A 22247-nucleotide genomic window follows, 5' to 3' on the forward strand; every position below is an offset into this window, starting at 1 on the left:
TCAAAGCCTACTCTATCCCTGATACGTGGTACCGGCACTGGTGACACCGGGCTGAGGACAAGCACATCAGGATTAGTAGGGGGAGAAGATACAGTGGGTTCAGGGCTCTGGAGACGCACAGGTAGCTTAGTGCGTGGGCCCGGAACTGGAGGCACCGGGCTAGATACACGCACTACAGGGAGAGTGCGTGGAGGAGGAACAGGGCTCAGGATACGCACTGGTAGCCTAGTGCGTAGTGTAGACACTGTAGGTACTAGGCTGGGGCGGGGAGGTGGTGCCGGAAATACCGGACCGTGGAGGCGTACTGGCACTCTTGAGCATTGAGCTTGCCCAACCTTACCTGGTTGAATACTCCCGGTTGCCCGACCAGTGCGGGGAGGTGGAATAACCCGCACCGGGCTATGTAGGCGAACCGGGGAAACCATGCGTAAGGCAGGTGCCATGTATGCCGGCCCGAGGAGACGCACTGGAGACCAGACGCGTTGAGCCGGCCTCATGACACCTGGCTCAATACTCAATCTAGCCCTACCAGTGCGGGGAGGTGGAATAACCCGCACTGGGCTATGCACTCGTACAGGAGACACCGTGCGCTCTACTGCGTAACACGGCGCCTGCCCGTACTCCCGCTCTCCACGGTAAGCCTGGGAAGTGGGCGCAGGTCTCCTACCTGCCCTTGGCCCACTATCTCCTAGCCCCCCCCCAAGAAATTTTTGGGAATTACTCACGGGCTTTTTTGGCTTCCGTGCCAGACGCGTTCCCTCATAGCTCCGGTTCCTCTCCTCGGTAGCCTCTGCTCTCCTCAGTGCCTCCACCTGTTCCCATGGCTTTTCGGGCTTCCAGCCACGTCTCCTTGCTGCCTCCTCAAACCACCGCTCCTGGGCTTTAGCTGCCTCCCTCTCTTCCTGGGAACGGCGATTTTCTCCTGCCTTAGCCCAGGGACCTTCTCCATTCATTATCTGCTCCCATGTCCAGAAATCCTTGTTTTTCTCCTGTCCCTTACTCCGTTTATTTTTCCCTTGCCGCTTGGTCTTAGCGTGGTGGGTGATTCTGTAAAGGCTGTCGCTCTCCTCATCCTCGGACGAGGTGAGGAGAGAAGGATCTTCAGACCAAAATGCAGCTTGAGGGAAATAAGCCATCTTTATTATAAATACGACGATGGCAACACGAAAACACAAACACTTTCAAATTTACAAAATAACAAAACGACGTATACGAAACCTGAACATAAACTTACATAACTAATACGTAACACTTACGGACAGGAAACATACTACATCGAAACGAAACGAACAACCGAAACAATCCCGTATGGTGTAAGACATAACACAGACACAGGAGACAATCACCCACAAACAAACAGTGAGAATGCCCTACCTAAATATGACTCTTGATTAGAGGAAAACGCAAACCACCTGCCTCTAATCAAGAGCCATACCAGGCAAACCAAAACCAACATAGAAACGAATAACATAGACTGCCCACCCAAAACACATGCCCTGACCATAAACACATAAAAACAACATAAAACAGGTCAGGACTGTTACATATATCACCTATTGGAACGACACCACAAAAAAAATCAAAGTTAACTTCAATGCTATTCGGCTCTAAACAGACAGTACATGGTGGCAGACTATCTGACCACTGTGACTGATAGAAAACGGAGGAAAACATTGACTAGGTACAGACTCAGTGATCACAGTCTGGCTATAGAGACCGGTCGTTACAGGCAAACCTGGCTGCCCAGAGAGGACAGGCTGTGCTCACTCTGCTCCAGGGGAGAGGTAGAGACAGAGCTGCATTTCCTACTACACTGTGACAAATACTCAGACCTAAGAGCATATTTCTTTCCCAAAATTATAATTCAATACAAAGAATTTGAAACTATAAAATATGAAGAAAAAATCCAATATTTATTGGGTGAAAAGCCAAAATGTGCACTTTTGGCAGCCAAATATGTGTCCTCCTGCCACAACCTGAGGGACAGCCAGTGAAAAATGCAAAGTAATGTTGATAATATTTCCCATTTAGCTTAGTTTTGTTTTGTCTTTCATACCAGGTCATATGTCTTCTCAGTCATGTTGACACTGGTCTACTACCATTGCTTTAATGTATTGTTGTTCTGATTAATATTGTTGTTGTAGCTGTTATTAATGGTAATCCCATGTCCACTACTACTATTATTATTGCTGTTGGTCCCACCATTTATTTATATATAAATATATATGTATATATGTATACTTTGACAATGTAAGTAATAATGAACTTGCCATGTCAATAAAGTCAATTGAATTGAATTGAATTGAGTGGGAGAAGGGTGAGGGGAGAGAGAAAAAAGAGAGAGAAAGACAGAGACAGAAGAGCTGGGATAGTGTGTGTGTATGAAAGAGACAGAGAGAGAGAGAGTGAGAAAGAGACACAGAGAGAGAGAGACAGAGAGGGAAACCTTCCATAACAAAGCCATCACCTACAGAGAGATGAACCTAGAGAAGAGTCCCCTAAGCAAGCTGGTCCTAGGGCTCTGTTCACAAACACAAACACACCCCACAGAGCCCCAGGACAACAGCACAATTAGACCCAACCAAATCATGAGAAAACAAAAAGATAATTACTTGACACATTGGAAAGAATTAACAAAAAAACAGAGCAAACTAGAATGCTATTTGGCCCTAAACAGAGAGTACACAGTGGCAGAATACCTGACCACTGTGACTGACCCAAACTTAAGGAAAGCTTTGACTATGTACAGACTCAGTGAGCATAGCCTTGCTATTGAGAAAGGCCGCCGTAGGCAGACCTGGCTCTCAAGAGAAGACAGGCTATGTGCACACTGCCCACAAAATGAGGTGGAAACTGAGCTGCACTTCCTAACCTCCTGCCCAATGTCTGACCATATTAGAGACACATATTTCCCTCAGATTACACAGATCCACAAAGAATTCGAAAACAAATCAAATTTTGATAAACTCCCATATCTACTGGGAGAAATTCCACAGTGTGCCATCACAGCAGCAAGATTTGTGACCTGTTGCCACAAGAAAAGGGCAACCAGTGAAGAACAAACACCATTGTAAATACAACCCATATTTATGCTTATTTATTTTAACTTGTGTGCTTTAACCATTTGTACATTGTTACAACACTGTATATATATAATATAACATGTGTAATGTCTTTATTGTTTTGAAACTTCTGTATGTGTAATGTTTACTGTTAATTTGTATTGTTTATTTCACTTTTGTATAATATCTACCTCACGTGCTTTGGCAATGTTAACACATGTTTCCCATGCCAATGGATATCCTCCAAAATACAACGAAAAATCCACAAAGTGGTAAAAAACAGCAGGGAAAAGACTACTCAAATAATAAACAAGAACAAAACCAGAGAACCTCTGGAAAATCCAACAAGAGAAAAGTCTATATAAAACAAGGCTTGGGCTGGGGCTGGGGCTGGGTGCTAACTTACAAACACTGAGCAAGGAACTAAGGAACACACAGGGTTTAAATACTAACAAGGGAATGACTTACAGGTGCAAACAATAATTGGAGCAAGAAAAACAAAAGGTACAAAAAAGGTGCAAGGGGGACATCTAGTGAACAAAACCTGAACAGTCCTGGCCAAAACCTGACAGATAGAATATATTTAATGGTCATTGTGAGACACTACCACTGAAACAGACACACAGGTGTGAGAGATCCACGGCTGGCACCAATCTGAAACTCCATATAACCTTGTTGAATGAGTACATGTCATGTAAAATAATGTAGTATAATGTAGTGTAGTGTAATGTAATATAATGTAGTGTAGTGTAGTGTAGTGTAGTGTAATGTAATATAATGTAGTGTAGTGTAGTGTAGTGTAGTGTAATGTAATATAGTGTAGTGTAGTGTAGTGTAGTGTAGTGTAATGCCATGTAGTGTAGTGTAATGTAATATAATGTAGTGTAGTGTAGTGTAGTGTAATGTAGTGTAGTGTAGTGTAGTGTAGTGTAATATAATGTAAAATAATGTATTATAATGAGTACATGTAATAATGTAGTATAATGTAATGTAGTGTAGTGTAATGTAGTGTAATGTAGTGTAGTGTAATGTAGTGTAGTGTAGTGTAGTGTAGTGTAATGTAGTGTAGTGTAGTGTAGTGTAATGTAGTGTAGTGTAGTGTAATGTAGTGTAGTGTAATGTAATATAATGTAGTGTAGTGTAGTGTAGTGTAGTGTAGTGTAATGCCATGTAGTGTAATGTAATATAATGTAGTGTAGTGTAGTGTAGTGTAGTGTAGTGTAATGTCATGTAGTGTAGTGTAATGTAGTGTAGTGTAGTGTAATGTAATATAGTGTAGTGTAGTGTAATGTAGTGTAGTGTAGTGTAGTGTAATGTAATGTAGTGTAGTGTAATGTAGTGTAGTGTAGTGTAATGTAGTGTAGTGTAGTGTAGTGTAATGTAGTGTAGTGTAATGTAATATAATGTAGTGTAGTGTAGTGTAGTGTAGTGTAGTGTAATGTAATGTAATATAATGTAAAATAATGTATTATAATGAGTACATGTAATAATGTAGTATAATGTAGTGTAGTGTAGTGTAATGTAGTGTAGTGTAGTGTAGTGTAGTGTAATGTAGTGTAGTGTAATGTAGTGTAGTGTAATGTAATGTAGTGTAGTGTAGTATAGTGTAGTGTAGTGTAATGTAGTGTAGTGAGGTGTAGTGTAATGTAATATAATGTAGTGTAGTGTAGTGTAGTGTAGTGTAGTGTAATGTCATGTAGTGTAGTGTAGTGTAGTGTAGTGTAATGCCATGTAGTGTAGTGTAATGTAATATAATGTAGTGTAGTGTAATGTCATGTAGTGTAATGTCATGTAGTGTAGTGTAATGTAATATAATGTAGTGTAGTGTAATGTCATGTAGTGTAATGTCATGTAGTGTAGTGTAATGTCATGTAGTGTAATGTCATGTAGTGTAGTGTAATGCCATGTAGTGTAGTGTCATGTAGTGTAATGTCAGGTAGTGTAGTGTCATGTAGTGTAGTGTAATGTCATGTAGTGTAATGTAATGCTGTGTAGTGTAATGTCATGTAGTGTAGTGTAATGTAATGTTGTGTAATGGCATGTAGTGTAATGTCATGTAGTGTAGTGTAATGTCATGTAGTGTAGTGTAATGTAGTGTAGTGTAGTGTAGTGTAATGTAGTGTAGTGTAATGTAGTGTAGTGTAATGTAGTGTAGTGTAGTGTAGTGTAGTGTAGTGTAATGTAGTGTAGTGTAGTGTAGTGTAGTGTAGTGTAGTGTAATGTAGTGTAGTGTAATGTAGTGTAGTGTAGTGTAGTGTAGTGTAGTGTAGTGTAATGTAGTGTAGTGTAATGTAGTGTAGTGTAATGTAGTGTAGTGTAGTGTAGTGTAGTGTAGTGTAGTGTAGTGTAATGTAGTGTAGTGTAGTGTAGTGTAATGTAGTGTAATGTAGTGTAGTGTAGTGTAGTGTAGTGTAGTGTAATGTAGTGTGGGGTAGTGTAGTGTAGTGTAGTGTAGTGTAGTGTAGTGTAGTGTAGTGTAGTGTAATGTAGTGTGGGGTAGTGTAGTGTAGTGTAGTGTAGTGTAGTGTAGTGTAATGTAGTGTGGGGTAGTGTAGTGTAGTGTAGTGTAGTGTAGTGTAGTGTAATGTAGTGTGGGGTAGTGTAGTGTAGTGTAGTGTAGTGTAGTGTAGTGTAGTGTAATGTAGTGTAGTGTAGTGTAGTGTAATGTAATGTAGTGTAATGTAATGTAGTGTAGTGTAGTGTAGTGTAGTGTAATGTAGTGTGGGGTAGTGTAGTGTAGTGTAGTGTAGTGTAGTGTAGTGTAGTGTAATGTAGTGTAGTGTAGTGTAGTGTAATGTAATGTAGTGTAATGTAGTGTAGTGTAGTGTAGTGTAGTGTAATGTAGTGTGGGGTAGTGTAGTGTAGTGTAGTGTAGTGTAATGTAGTGTAGTGTAGTGTAGTGTAATGTAATGTAGTGTAATGTAGTGTAGTGTAGTGTAGTGTAGTGTAATGTAATGTAGTGTAGTGTAGTGTAGTGTAGTGTAGTGTAGTGTAATGTAGTGTAATGTAGTGTAGTGTGGGGTAGGGTAGTGTGGGGTAGGGTAGTGTGGGGTAGGGTAGTGTAGTGTAGTGTAATGTAGTGTAATGTAGTGTAGGGTAGGGTAGTGTGGGGTAGGGTAGTGTGGGGTAGGGTAGTGTGGGGTAGGGTAGGGTAGTGTGGGGTAGGGTAGTGTGGGGTAGGGTAGTGTAGTGTAGTGTAGTGTAATGTAGGGTAGTGTAATGTAGTGTAGTGTGGGGTAGGGTAGTGTGGGGTAGGGTAGTGTGGGGTAGGGTAGTGTAGTGTAGTGTAGTGTAATGTAGGGTAGTGTAATGTAGTGTAGTGTGGGGTAGGGTAGTGTGGGGTAGGGTAGTGTGGGGTAGGGTAGTGTGGGGTAGTGTGGGGTAGGGTAGTGTGGGGTAGGGTAGTGTGGGGTAGGGTAGTGTGTAATGGATCCATGATGAGGTGTTATTCTCTGTCTCCAGGCTCTGTTTCCGTTGGTTACCTGTCTGCTGGGGTAGGGTAGTGTGGGGTAGGGTAGTGTGGGGTAGGGTAGTGTGGGGTAGTGTGGGGTAGGGTAGTGTGGGGTAGGGTAGTGTGGGGTAGGGTAGTGTGGGGTAGGGTAGTGTGGGGTAGGGTAGGGTAGGGTAGTGTGGGGTAGGGTAGTGTGGGGTAGGGTAGTGTGGGGTAGGGTAGTGTGGGGTAATGTAGTGTGGGGTAGGGTAGTGTGGGGTAGGGTAGTGTGGGGTAGGGTAGTGTGGGGTAGGGTAGTGTGGGGTAGGGTAGGGTAGTGTGGGGTAGGGTAGTGTGGGGTAGGGTAGTGTAGTGTAGTGTAGTGTAATGTAGGGTAGTGTGGGGTAGGGTAGTGTGGGGTAGGGTAGTGTGGGGTAGGGTAGTGTGGGGTAGGGTAGAGTAGTGTGGGGTAGGGTAGTGTGGGGTAGGGTAGGGTAGGGTAGTGTGGGGTAGGGTAGTGTGGGGTAGGGTAGTGTGGGGTAGGGTAGTGTGGGGTAATGTAGTGTGGGGTAGGGTAGTGTGGGGTAGGGTAGTGTGGGGTAGGGTAGTGTGGGGTAGGGTAGTGTGGGGTAGGGTAGTGTGGGGTAGGGTAGTGTAGGGTAGTGTGGGGTAGGGTAGTGTGGGGTAGGGTAGTGTGGGGTAGGGTAGTGTAGGGTAGTGTAGGGTAGTGTGGGGTAGGGTAGTGTGGGGTAGGGTAGTGTGGGGTAGGGTGGGGTAGGGTAGTGTGGGGTAGGGTAGTGTGGGGTAGGGTAGTGTGGGGTAGGGTAGTGTAGTGTAGGGTAGTGTGGGGTAGGGTAGTGTGGGGTAGGGTAGTGTGGGGTAGGGTAGTGTAGTGTAGGGTAGTGTGGGGTAGGGTAGTGTGGGGTAGGGTAGTGTGGGGTAGGGTAGTGTGGGGTAGGGTAGTGTGGGGTAGTGTAGTGTGGGGTAGGGTAGTGTGGGGTAGGGTAGTGTGGGGTAGTGTAGTGTGGGGTAGGGTAGTGTGGGGTAGGGTAGTGTGGAGTAGGGTAGTGTGGGGTAGGGTAGTGTGGGGTAGGGTAGTGTGGGGTAGGGTAGTGTGTAATGGATTCATGATGGAGTGTTATTCTCTGTCTCCAGGCTCTGTTTCCGTTGGTTACCTGTCTGCTGGGGTAGGGTAGTGTGGGGTAGGGTAGTGTGGGGTAGGGTAGTGTGGGGTAGGGTAGTGTGGGGTAGTGTAGTGTGGGGTAGGGTAGTGTGGGGTAGGGTAGTGTGGGGTAGTGTGGGGTAGGGTAGTGTGGGGTAGTGTGGGGTAGGGTAGTGTGGGGTAGTGTGGGGTAGGGTAGTGTGGGGTAGTGTGGGGTAGGGTAGTGTGGGGTAGTGTGGGGTAGGGTAGTGTGGGGTAGTGTGGGGTAGGGTAGTGTGGGGTAGTGTGGGGTAGGGTAGTGTGGGGTAGTGTGGGGTAGGGTAGTGTGTAATGGATCCATGATGAGGTGTTATTCTCTGTCTCCAGGCTCTGTTTCCGTTGGTTACCTGTCTGCTGTGTGTCAGTCAGAAGCAGCTCTTCCTCAACAGATGGCACATCTTCCTCAACAACTGTCTCTCCAACCTCAAGGTCAGAACACACACACACACACACACACACACACCCACCCATACCCGCACACACACCCATACCCACACCCATACCAACACACACACACACCCATACCCGCACACCACCCATACCCGCACACACACCCATACCCACACCCATACCAACACACACACACACCCATACCCGCACACCACCCATACCCGCACACACACACCCATAACCACACACACCTCGACAACGAGAGAGAAGGTGGTATAAAAATCCGGTCCACATTTTGTTTTTTGTGCTAGCACTACACAGCTGATTCAAGTAACCAACTCAAATCAAATCAAAGTTTATTTGTCACGTGCGCTGAATACAACAAGGGTAGACCTTACAGTGAAATGCTTACTTACAGGCTCTAACCAACAGTGCAAAAAATATATTAGGTGAACAATAGGTAGGTAAAGATACAGTTAAAAGACAGTGAAAAATAACAGTAGCAAGGCTATATACAGTAGTGAGGCTATATACAGTAGGGAGGCTATATACAGTAGAGAGGCTATATACAGTAGCGAGGCTATATACAGTAGGGAGGCTGTATACAGTAGAGAGGCTATATACAGTAGTGAGGCTATATACAGTAGAGAGGCTATATACAGTAGAGAGGCTATATACAGTAGGGAGGCTATATACAGTAGTGAGGCTATATACAGTAGGGAGGCTATATACAGTAGTGAGGTTATATACAGTAGAGAGGCTATATACAGTAGAGAGGCTATATACGGTAGCGAGGCTATATACAGTAGTGAGGCTATATACAGTAGTGAGGCTATATACAGTAGAGAGGCTATATACAGTAGTGAGGCTATATACAGTAGCAAGGCTATATACAGTAGCAAGGCTATATACAGTAGAGAGGCTATATACAGTAGAGAGGCTATATACAGTAGCGAGGCTATATACAGTAGTGAGGCTATATACAGTAGTGAGGCTATATACAGTAGTGAGGCTATATACAGTAGCGAGGCTATATACAGTAGAGAGGCTATATACAGTAGTGAGGCTATATACAGTAGTGAGGCTATATACAGTAGCAAGGCTATATACAGTAGCGAGGCTATATACAGTAGTGAGGCTATATACAGTAGTGAGGCTATATACACTAGCGAGGCTATATACAGTAGAGAGGCTATATACAGTAGCGAGGCTATATACAGTAGGGAGGCTGTATACAGTAGAGAGGCTATATACAGTAGCGAGGCTATATACAGTAGTGAGGCTATATACAGTAGCGAGGCTATATACAGTAGTGAGGCTATATACAGTAGTGAGGCTATATACAGTAGCGAGGCTATATACAGTAGCGAGGCTATATACAGTAGTGAGGCTATATACATTAGCGAGGCTATATACAGTAGCGAGGCTATATACAGTAGAGAGGCTATATACAGTAGTGAGGCTATATACAGTAGTGAGGCTATATACAGTAGCGAGGCTATATACAGTAGAGAGGCTATATACAGTAGAGAGGCTATATACGGTAGCGAGGCTATATACAGTAGTGAGGCTATATACAGTAGTGAGGCTATATACAGTAGAGAGGCTATATACAGTAGTGAGGCTATATACAGTAGCAAGGCTATATACAGTAGCAAGGCTATATACAGTAGAGAGGCTATATACAGTAGAGAGGCTATATACAGTAGCGAGGCTATATACAGTAGTGAGGCTATATACAGTAGTGAGGCTATATACAGTAGTGAGGCTATATACAGTAGCGAGGCTATATAAAGTAGAGAGGCTATATACAGTAGTGAGGCTATATACAGTAGTGAGGCTATATACAGTAGCAAGGCTATATACAGTAGCAAGGCTATATACAGTAGTTAGGCTATATACAGTAGTGAGGCTATATACAGTAGCGAGGCTATATAGAGTAGCGAGGCTATATAGAGTAGAGAGGCTATATACAGTAGAGAGGCTATATACAGTAGCGAGGCTATATACAGTAGCGAGGCTATATACAGTAGCGAGGCTATATACAGTAGCAAGGCTATATACAGTAGTGAGGCTATATACAGTAGTGAGGCTATATACAGTAGCGAGGCTATATACAGTAGTGAGGCTATATACAGTAGCGAGGCTATATACAGTAGTGAGGCTATATACAGTAGAGAGGCTATATACAGTAGAGAGGCTATATACAGTAGCGAGGCTATATACAGTAGGGAGGCTGTATACAGTAGAGAGGCTATATACAGTAGCGAGGCTATATACAGTAGTGAGGCTATATACAGTAGCGAGGCTATATACAGTAGTGAGGCTATATACAGTAGTGAGGCTATATACAGTAGCGAGGCTATATACAGTAGCGAGGCTATATACAGTAGTGAGGCTATATACATTAGCGAGGCTATATACAGTAGCGAGGCTATATACAGTAGAGAGGCTATATACAGTAGTGAGGCTATATACAGTAGTGAGGCTATATACAGTAGCGAGGCTATATACAGTAGAGAGGCTATATACAGTAGAGAGGCTATATACGGTAGCGAGGCTATATACAGTAGTGAGGCTATATACAGTAGTGAGGCTATATACAGTAGAGAGGCTATATACAGTAGTGAGGCTTTATACAGTAGGGTGCTATATACAGTAGCAAGGCTATATACAGTAGAGAGGCTATATACAGTAGAGAGGCTATATACAGTAGCGAGGCTATATACAGTAGTGAGGCTATATACAGTAGTGAGGCTATATACAGTAGTGAGGCTATATACAGTAGCGAGGCTATATAAAGTAGAGAGGCTATATACAGTAGTGAGGCTATATACAGTAGTGAGGCTATATACAGTAGCAAGGCTATATACAGTAGCAAGGCTATATACAGTAGTTAGGCTATATACAGTAGTGAGGCTATATACAGTAGCGAGGCTATATAGAGTAGCGAGGCTATATAGAGTAGAGAGGCTATATACAGTAGAGAGGCTATATACAGTAGCGAGGCTATATACAGTAGCGAGGCTATATACAGTAGCAAGGCTATATACAGTAGTGAGGCTATATACAGTAGTGAGGCTATATACAGTAGCGAGGCTATATACAGTAGTGAGGCTATATACAGTAGCGAGGCTATATACAGTAGTGAGGCTATATACAGTAGTGAGGCTATATACAGTAGGGAGGCTATATACAGTAGAGAGGCTATATACAGTAGCGAGGCTATATAGAGTAGAGAGGCTATATACAGTAGCGAGGCTATATACAGTAGTGAGGCTATATACAGTAGAGAGGCTATATACAGTAGAGAGGCTATATACAGTAGGGAGGCTATATACAGTAGTGAGGCTATATACAGTAGTGAGGCTATATACAGTAGAGAGGCTATATACAGTAGAGAGGCTATATACAGTAGAGAGGCTATATACAGTAGTGAGGCTATATACAGTAGAGAGGCTATATACAGTAGTGAGGCTATATACAGTAGTGAGGCTATATACAGTAGCAAGGCTATATACAGTAGAGAGGCTATATACAGTAGAGAGGCTATATACGGTAGCGAGGCTATATACAGTAGTGAGGCTATATACAGTAGTGAGGCTATATACAGTAGAGAGGCTATATACAGTAGTGAGGCTATATACAGTAGCAAGGCTATATACAGTAGCAAGGCTATATACAGTAGAGAGGCTATATACAGTAGAGAGGCTATATACAGTAGCGAGGCTATATACAGTAGTGAGGCTATATACAGTAGTGAGGCTATATACACTAGCGAGGCTATATACAGTAGAGAGGCTATATACAGTAGCGAGGCTATATACAGTAGGGAGGCTGTATACAGTAGAGAGGCTATATACAGTAGCGAGGCTATATACAGTAGTGAGGCTATATACAGTAGCGAGGCTATATACAGTAGTGAGGCTATATACAGTAGTGAGGCTATATACAGTAGCGAGGCTATATACAGTAGCGAGGCTATATACAGTAGTGAGGCTATATACATTAGCGAGGCTATATACAGTAGCGAGGCTATATACAGTAGAGAGGCTATATACAGTAGTGAGGCTATATACAGTAATGAGGCTATATACAGTAGCGAGGCTATATACAGTAGAGAGGCTATATACAGTAGAGAGGCTATATACGGTAGCGAGGCTATATACAGTAGTGAGGCTATATACAGTAGTGAGGCTATATACAGTAGAGAGGCTATATACAGTAGTGAGGCTATATACAGTAGCAAGGCTATATACAGTAGCAAGGCTATATACAGTAGAGAGGCTATATACAGTAGAGAGGCTATATACAGTAGCGAGGCTATATACAGTAGTGAGGCTATATACAGTAGTGAGGCTATATACAGTAGTGAGGCTATATACAGTAGCGAGGCTATATAAAGTAGAGAGGCTATATACAGTAGTGAGGCTATATACAGTAGTGAGGCTATATACAGTAGCAAGGCTATATACAGTAGCAAGGCTATATACAGTAGTTAGGCTATATACAGTAGTGAGGCTATATACAGTAGCGAGGCTATATAGAGTAGCGAGGCTATATAGAGTAGAGAGGCTATATACAGTAGAGAGGCTATATACAGTAGCGAGGCTATATACAGTAGCGAGGCTATATACAGTAGTGAGGCTATATACAGTAGCAAGGCTATATACAGTAGTGAGGCTATATACAGTAGTGAGGCTATATACAGTAGCGAGGCTATATACAGTAGCGAGGCTATATACAGTAGCGAGGCTATATACAGTAGTGAGGCTATATACAGTAGAGAGGCTATATACAGTAGGGAGGCTATATACAGTAGAGAGGCTATATACAGTAGCGAGGCTATATACAGTAGAGAGGCTATATACAGTAGCGAGGCTATATACAGTAGTGAGGCTATATACAGTAGAGAGGCTATATACAGTAGAGAGGCTATATACAGTAGGGAGGCTATATACAGTAGTGAGGCTATATACAGTAGTGAGGCTATATACAGTAGAGAGGCTATATACAGTAGAGAGGCTATATACAGTAGTGAGGCTATATACAGTAGAGAGGCTATATACAGTAGTGAGGCTATATACAGTAGTGAGGCTATATACAGTAGCAAGGCTATATACAGTAGAGAGGCTATATACAGTAGAGAGGCTATATACGGTAGCGAGGCTATATACAGTAGTGAGGCTATATACAGTAGTGAGGCTATATACAGTAGAGAGGCTATATACAGTAGTGAGGCTATATACAGTAGCAAGGCTATATACAGTAGCAAGGCTATATACAGTAGAGAGGCTATATACAGTAGAGAGGCTATATACAGTAGCGAGGCTATATACAGTAGTGAGGCTATATACAGTAGTGAGGCTATATACAGTAGTGAGGCTATATACAGTAGAGAGGCTATATACAGTAGAGAGGCTATATGCAGTAGTGAGGCTATATACAGTAGTGAGGCTATATACAGTAGCAAGGCTATATACAGTAGCGAGGCTATATACAGTAGTGAGGCTATATACAGTAGTGAGGCTATATACACTAGCGAGGCTATATACTATATACAGTAGCGAGGCTATATACAGTAGGGAGGCTGTATACAGTAGAGAGGCTATATACAGTAGCGAGGCTATATACAGTACGGAGGCTATATACAGTAGCGAGGCTATATACAGTAGTGAGGCTATATACAGTAGTGAGGCTATATACAGTAGCGAGGCTATATACAGTAGCGAGGCTATATACAGTAGTGAGGCTATATACATTAGCGAGGCTATATACAGTAGCGAGGCTATATACAGTAGAGAGGCTATATACAGTAGTGAGGCTATATACAGTAGTGAGGCTATATACAGTAGTGAGGCTATATACAGTAGCAAGGCTATATACAGTAGAGAGGCTATATACAGTAGAGAGGCTATATACGGTAGCGAGGCTATATACAGTAGTGAGGCTATATACAGTAGTGAGGCTACATACAGTAGAGAGGCTATATACAGTAGTGAGGCTATATACAGTAGCAAGGCTATATACAGTAGAGAGGCTATATACAGTAGAGAGGCTATATACAGTAGCGAGGCTATATACAGTAGTGAGGCTATATACAGTAGTGAGGCTATATACAGTAGTGAGGCTATATACAGTAGCGAGGCTATATACAGTAGAGAGGCTATATACAGTAGTGAGGCTATATACAGTAGTGAGGCTATATACAGTAGCAAGGCTATATACAGTAGCAAGGCTATATACAGTAGTGAGGCTATATACAGTAGTGAGGCTATATACAGTAGCGAGGCTATATAGAGTAGCGAGGCTATATAGAGTAGAGAGGCTATATACAGTAGAGAGGCTATATACAGTAGCGAGGCTATATACAGTAGCGAGGCTATATACAGTAGTGAGGCTATATACAGTAGCAAGGCTATATACAGTAGTGAGGCTATATACAGTAGTGAGGCTATATACAGTAGCGAGGCTATATACAGTAGCGAGGCTATATACAGTAGAGAGGCTATATACATTAGCGAGGCTATATACAGTAGCGAGGCTATATACAGTAGCGAGGCTATATACAGTAGTGAGGCTATATACAGTAGAGAGGCTATATACAGTAGGGAGGCTATATACAGTAGAGAGGCTATATACAGTAGCGAGGCTATATAAAGTAGAGAGGCTATATACAGTAGCGAGGCTATATAGAGTAGAGAGGCTATATACAGTAGCGAGGCTATATACAGTAGCGAGGCTATATACAGTAGTGAGGCTATATACATTAGCGAGGCTATATACAGTAGCGAGGCTATATACAGTAGCGAGGCTATATACAGTAGAGAGGCTATATACAGTAGCAAGGCTATATACAGTAGCAAGGCTATATACAGTAGAGAGGCTATATACAGTAGCGAGGCTATATAGAGTAGCGAGGCTATATAGAGTAGCGAGGCTATATACAGTAGCGAGGCTATATAGAGTAGAGAGGCTATATACAGTAGAGAGGCTATATATAGTAGTGAGGCTATATACAGTAGCAAGGCTATATACAGTAGAGAGGCTATATACAGTAGAGAGGCTATATACAGTAGGGAGGCTATATACAGTAGTGAGGCTATATACAGTAGAGAGGCTATATACAGTAGCAAGGCTATATACAGTAGCGAGGCTATATACAGTAGTGAGGCTATATACAGTAGAGAGGCTATATACAGTAGCAAGGCTATATACAGTAGAGAGGCTATATACAGTAGGGAGGCTATATACAGTAGTGAGGCTATATACAGTAGTGAGGCTATATACAGTAGGGAGGCTATATACAGTAGCGAGGCTATATACAATAGGGAGGCTATATACAATAGCGAGGCTATATACAGTAGGGAGGCTATATACAGTAGCGAGGCTATATACAGTAGCGAGGCTATATACAGTAGCGAGGCTATATACAATAGTGAGACTATATCAAATCAAATGTATTTTATAAAGCCCTTCTTACATCAGCTGATATCTCAAAGTGCTGTACAGAAACCCAGCCTAAAACCCCAAACAGCAAGCAATGCAGGTGTAGAAGCACGGTGGCTAGGAAAAACTCCCTAGAATGGCCAAAACCTAGGAAGAAACCTAGAGAGGAACCAGGCTATGAGGGGTGGCCAGTCCTCTTCTGGCTGTGCCGGGTGGAGATTATAACAGAACATGGCCAAGATGTTCAAATGTTCATAAATGACCAGCATGGTCAAATAATAATAATCACAGTAGTTGTCGAGGGTGCAGCAAGTCAGCACCTCAGGAGTAAATGTCAGTTGGCTTTTCATAGCCGATCATTAAGAGTATATCTACCGCTCCTGCGGTCTCTAGATAGTTGAAAACAGCAGGTCTGGGACAGGTAGCACGTCCGGTGAACAGGTCAGGGTTCCATAGCCGCAGGCAGAACAGTTGAAACTGGAGCAGCAGCACGGCCATGTGGACTGGGGACAGCAAGGAGTCATCAGGCCAGGTAGTCCTGAGGCATGGTCCTAGGGCTCAGGTCCTCCGAGAGAGAGAAAGAAAGAGAGAAAGAGAGAATTAGAGAGAGGATACTTAAATTCACACAGGACACCGGATTAGACAGGAGAAGTACTCCAGATATAACAAACTGACCCTAGCCCCCCGACACAAACTACTGCAGCATAAATACTGGAGGCTGAGACAGGAGGGGTCAGGAGACACTGTGGCCTCATCCGATGATACCCCTGGACAGGGCCAAACAGAAAGGATATAACCCCACCCACTTTGCCAAAGCACAGCCCCCACACCACTAGAGGGATATCTTCAACCACCAACTTACCGTCCTGAGACAAGGCCGAGTATAGCCCACAAAGATCTCCGCCATGGCACAACCCAAGGGGGGCGCCAACCCAGACAGGAAGACCACGTCAGTGACTCAACCCACTCAAGTGACGCACCCCCTAGGGACGGCATGAAAGAGCATATACAGTAGCGAGGCTATATATGTATATAATAACCCTATAATGTATAGTTAAAGTGGCTTTGCATATATGATAAACAGAGAGTAGCAGCAGCATAAAAGAGGGGTTGGGGGGGGCACACAATGCAGATAGTCCGGGTAGCCATTTGATTACCTGTTCAGGAGTTTTATGGCTTGGGGGTAAAAACTGTTGAGAAGCCTTTTTGTCCTAGACTTGGCACTCCGGTACCGCTTGCCATGCGGTAGTAGAGAGAACAGTCTATGACTGGGGTGGCTGGGGTCTTTGACAATTTTTAAGGCCTTCCTCTGACACCGCCTGGTGTAGAGGTCCTGAATGGCAGGCAGCTTAGCCCCAGTGATGTACTGGGCCGTACACACTACCCTACAGAGAGCTCATCATTAAGTTAGATGATTTAGTCAGCTGTGTCGTGTTAGGGGGCCAAAACCAAAATGTGGAGCCCTTGGGATCAATACACACACACACACACACACACACACACACACACACACACACACACACACACACACACACACACACACACACACACACACACACACACACACACACACACACACACACACACCCCAACACACACACACACACACACACCTCAACAAACACAAACACACACACACACACACACCTCAACAAACACACACACACACACACACACACACACACACACACACACACACACACACACACACACACACACACACACACACACACACACACACACACACACACACACCTCAACAAACACACACACGCACACACACACACACACACACACACCTCAACACACACACACACCTCAACCCCCCTTATTAACTGTGCTGTTTGAGGAAGAGATTCAGTAGACGGTGTTACGGTTGTAAAGGAATAGATGTCAGGGTGCCTGTAGGATACAGCATGAGGGTTGTTTATGGTTCTGCTACGGGGAGAGCCGGAGAACCCTTTTAGGTTCTAGACAGCACCTTTTATTCTCAGAGTGTATGTCTGGTAATGTTATTGGATTCTGTTCGGGTTCTCACTCATGGGATAGACAGTGGCACAGTGCGTAATGCTTCTTACACTATCATCCTATGGTGAAACTCTATGTCAGTGGTAATTGAACTAATGTGGTGTGAAACCAGACCGATGCTACTGTGGTGCTGTCGACGTGTGACTAACTCTTGAGGTGTGTGTTTCCAGAATAAGGATCCCAAGATGGCCCGTGTGGCTCTGGAGGCTCTCTACCGTCTCCTCTGGGTCTACATGATCAGGATCAAGTGTGAGAGCAACACCGGAACGCAGAGGTACTGTAGGTTACAACATCCAGCTTGTCTGTTATCGCCAGTTTACATGTTGTCAACAGGAGCCCTTTTGTGTGTATCCGAAGTTTTTCAATAGCTGTTCTGGGGCCTGTACATGTGTATGCTCTCCTTCAGTATTATACAAGAAGGATGTCATGTATTGCTTCTGTTGTGTGATGTTAATCCATCTCTCTCTCTCTCTCTCTCTCTCTCTCTCTCTCTCTCTCTCTCTCTCTCTCTCTCTCTCTCTCTCTCTCTCTCTCTCTCTCACCCCCCTTCTCCCTCCCTTCCCTTTCTCTCTCTCTTTCCCCCCCCATCTCTCTGTCTCTCTCTTGCTCTTTCTCTCTTTCTCTTTCTCCCTTCCTCCTCCTCTCTCTCGTTCTCTCTAGTCGTCTGACGTCCATCACCACCACTCTGTTCCCTAAGGGCAGTCGTAGTGTCGTACCCAGAGATATGCCGCTCAACATCTTTGTCAAGATCATACAATTTATAGCCCAGGTGTGTATTATGGACATACAACAAACAAACCGGACAGAACATTTCCTGATGGGGTTCAAATATTACTCTGAACAGACAGAAATATCATCATTCACAATACTACACCAGAGAGCATCGTTTACTTACAGATTATCAAGAGCTTCTAAGTTTTTATCACAAACGTTTACAGTCCCGGAAGGCCACAATTTGAACAGAATTCATGCCAAATATAGAGCAGGTTGTTACTGTTCTATAGTTGAAGGATTTTGGAACCAGTAACCTTGGTACTTTGACAGTTAAACTCTGCCAGTCCTGAATTGAACGGGAACTGCCAATCTATGGGTTATATTTCTATGGTTGGTTGCGGCTGTCAGTTTACTTTTCAGATATTTCAAAATACAATTGCGAGAAAAACATAGGCCTACGGTTTGGAAAGAGAAGATCTGTCTGGAGATGAGAAGTTAACAACTTTTGTTGATTTGAAATGATATACAAAGTCAGCTTTAATTTTGAGGGTATTTTATCGGGTAAACCGTTTAGAAATTACAGCACTTATTGTACATAGTCACCCCATTTTAGGGGACCAAAAGTATGGGGACAAATTCACTTATATGTGTATTAAAGTAGTCAAACGTTTAGTATTTGGTCCCATATTCCAAACATGCAATGATTACATCAAGCTTGTGACTCTGTTTTTTCAGATTAATTTGTGCCCAATAGAAATGAATGGAAAATTATGTATTGTGTCATTTTGGAGTCACTTTAAATTGTCAATAATAATATAATATGTTTCTGAACACATCTGCATTAATGTGGATGCTAATTAATACGGATAATCCTGAATGGATCGTGAATAATGACAGACGCACAAATATCATACCCCGCCCAAAAAAATGCTAACCTCCCCTGTTATTTTGGATATGATATTTGTAATGGTGAGAGATTAGCATGTCTTGGCTGTATTACATTTACATTTAAGTCATTTAGCAGACGCTCTTATCCAGAGCGACTTACAAATTGGTGCATTCACCTTATGATATCCAGTGGAACAACCACTTTACAATAGTGCATCTAACTCTTTTAAGGGGGGGGGGGGGGGTTAGGAGGATTACTTTATCCTATCCTAGGTATTCCTTAAAGAGGTGGGGTTTCAGGTGTCTCCGGAAGGTGGTGATTGACTCCGCTGACCTGGCGTCGTGAGGGAGTTTGTTCCACCATTGGGGTGCCAGAGCAGCGAACAGTTTTGACTGGGCTGAGCGGGAACTGTACTTCCTCAGAGGTAGGGAGGCGAGCAGGCCAGAGGTGGATGAACGCAGTGCCCTTGTTTGGGTGTAGGGCCTGATCAGAGCCTGAAGGTACGGAGGTGCCGTTCCCCTCACAGCTCCGTAGGCAAGCACCATGGTCTTGTAGCGGATGCGAGCTTCAACTGGAAGCCAGTGGAGAGAGCGGAGGAGCGGGGTGACGTGAGAGAACTTGGGAAAGTTGAACACCAGACGGGCTGCGGCGTTCTGGATGAGTTGTAGGGGTTTAATGGCACAGGCAGGGAGCCCAGCCAACAGCGAGTTGCAGTAATCCAGACGGGAGATGACAAGTGCCTGGATTAGGACCTGTGCCGCTTCCTGCGTGAGGCAGGGTCGTACTCTGCGAATGTTGTAGAGCATGAACCTACAGGAACGGGTCACCGCCTTGATGTTAGTTGAGAACGACAGGGTGTTGTCCAGGATCACGCCAAGGTTCTTAGCACTCTGGGAGGAGGACACAATGGAGTTGTCAACCGTGATGGCGAGATCATGGAACGGGCAGTCCTTCCCCGGGAGGAAGAGCAGCTCCGTCTTGCCGAGGTTCAGCTTGAGGTGGTGATCCGTCATCCACACTGATATGTCTGCCAGACATGCAGAGATGCGATTCACCACCTGGTTATCAGAGGGGGGAAAGGAGAAGATTAATTGTGTGTCACATACAGTCATACACTGTATGACTGACAATCTGCACTTTAACCCCATAGTCATTTAAGTCTCCTTCAAAACAGCCTTTAACTAATTATAAAAACACTATTCCTTGTGTTTGGATGTGTAGCATATATTCAAAACATTATAGCCTATTGTTTTGTTGTTTTTTACTTTCCTAAAATAATTGTCCACCTCATACACACACACACACACACACACACACACACACACACACATAGACACACATAGACACACACACACACACACACACACACACACACACACACACACACACACACACACACACACACACACACACACACACACACACACACACACACACACACACACACACACACACACATACATACACACACAGACACATTTAAGAGAAACACACACAGACGCCGACATACATTCACACACACACACAGACACACACACACACACACACAGACACACACACACACACACACACACACACACACACACACACACACACACACACACACACACACACACACACACACACACACACACACACACACACACACACACACACACACACACACACACACACACACACACAGACACATTTAAGAGAAACACACACAGACGCCGACATACATTCACACACTCACTCCTCTGTCTCCTAACAGTACTCTGTAATGTTGGTCCTCTTCTCCTCCTCTCTCTTCAGGAAAGACTCGATTTTGCCATGAAGGAGATCATCTTTGACCTGCTGTGTGTTGGGAAGCCTGCCAAAGCTTTCAGTCTCAACCCAGAGGTAACGAACACAGTGGCAAGAAGGTTCGGTGCCCCTAAAGCTCAGGTCAACTTCAGATAGCATTTGGACATTTCATAAGCCATGGGACAGTTATTTAATTTGTTTACAGGAAAGTGGCTTTAAAGCTGCAATAGGTATGTTTTTGTGTGACCTGACCAAATTCACTTAGAAATGTAAGTTATAGATCTGTCATTCTCATTGAAAGCAAGTCTAAGAAATTATAGTAAATATGTTCTATTTGCGCTATTTCTGTGCCTACCATTATTAAGTTTAGTTTTTTGTGTCTTTTACTTTTCAGTTTTATACATCAGCTTCAAACAGCTGAAAATACAATATTTTGGGTTATGGAAAATATATACCACAGCGGTTTAGATGGTAAAATGATTCTCTACACAATACTTGCTTATTTTGTCACCAACTGAAATTAGGTGAACTTTTCGAATTTTAGCAAACAGGAAATGGCGGAGCTTTAAAACGGCTTTAAAACGGCAAAATGTTATTTTACCCTCTTGGCAAAATTTGTAGAATAGCATGAGAAGTAGATAACTATTGTCCTTTAAAAAATGTTTTTCCTTGTTTCGGACCTTGCAGAGAGGGGCCTCGCTAACTACACTACACCACTGACCTGATGCCTATAGCGGAAGGACGGGGAGCCTCAAATGTATACTAATACTAATAGTGTGTGTGTGTGTGTGTGTGTGTGTGTGTGTGTGTGTGTGTGTGTGTGTGTGTGTGTGTGTGTGTGTGTGTGTGTGTGTGTGTGTGTGTGTGTGTGTGTGTGTGTGTGTGTGTGTGTGTGTGTGTGATGTGTCTCTGTAGCGTATGAACATAGGTCTGAGGGCCTTCCTGGTGATAGCTGATGCCCTGCAGCAGAAGGACGGGGAGCCTCCCATGCCCAACACTGGAGCCACTCTGCCCTCTGGAAACTCTCTGAAGAAGAAGAAGACATACCTCAGCAAGACGCTCACTGAGGACGAAGCCCAACTCATAGGTGTCTGTCTGTCTGTCTGTCTGTCTGTCTGTCTGTCTGTCTGTCTGTCTGTCTGTCTGTCTGTCTGTCTGTCTGTCTGTCTGTGTCTGTCTGTGTACTAGAGATGCTCTCCCACTAGTGATGGGGCAAAAAATCGATACAGTTACATATCGCAATAATATTTTGTACGATATGTTTATCTGGGGTCCATGTTTATCTGGGGTCCATGTCTA

At 43.7% G+C, this 22247-nt stretch overlaps 1 protein-coding gene across 1 annotated transcript in view; it reads left to right on the plus strand.

The window, feature by feature from the left end:
• LOC139552823 (protein furry homolog) overlaps positions 1-22247 on the plus strand; it is a 217877-nt gene that overhangs the window by 74381 nt on the left and 121249 nt on the right. The window contains exons 10-14 of the mRNA XM_071364886.1: positions 8021-8122; positions 17731-17834; positions 18221-18329; positions 20958-21044; positions 21864-22035. Of these exons, the coding sequence (XP_071220987.1) occupies positions 8021-8122; positions 17731-17834; positions 18221-18329; positions 20958-21044; positions 21864-22035 (574 nt within the window). The remainder of the gene's footprint in view (positions 1-8020; positions 8123-17730; positions 17835-18220; positions 18330-20957; positions 21045-21863; positions 22036-22247) is intronic.

Source organism: Salvelinus alpinus, chromosome 24, assembly GCF_045679555.1.
Source record: "Salvelinus alpinus chromosome 24, SLU_Salpinus.1, whole genome shotgun sequence".
NCBI lineage: Eukaryota > Metazoa > Chordata > Actinopteri > Salmoniformes > Salmonidae > Salvelinus > Salvelinus alpinus.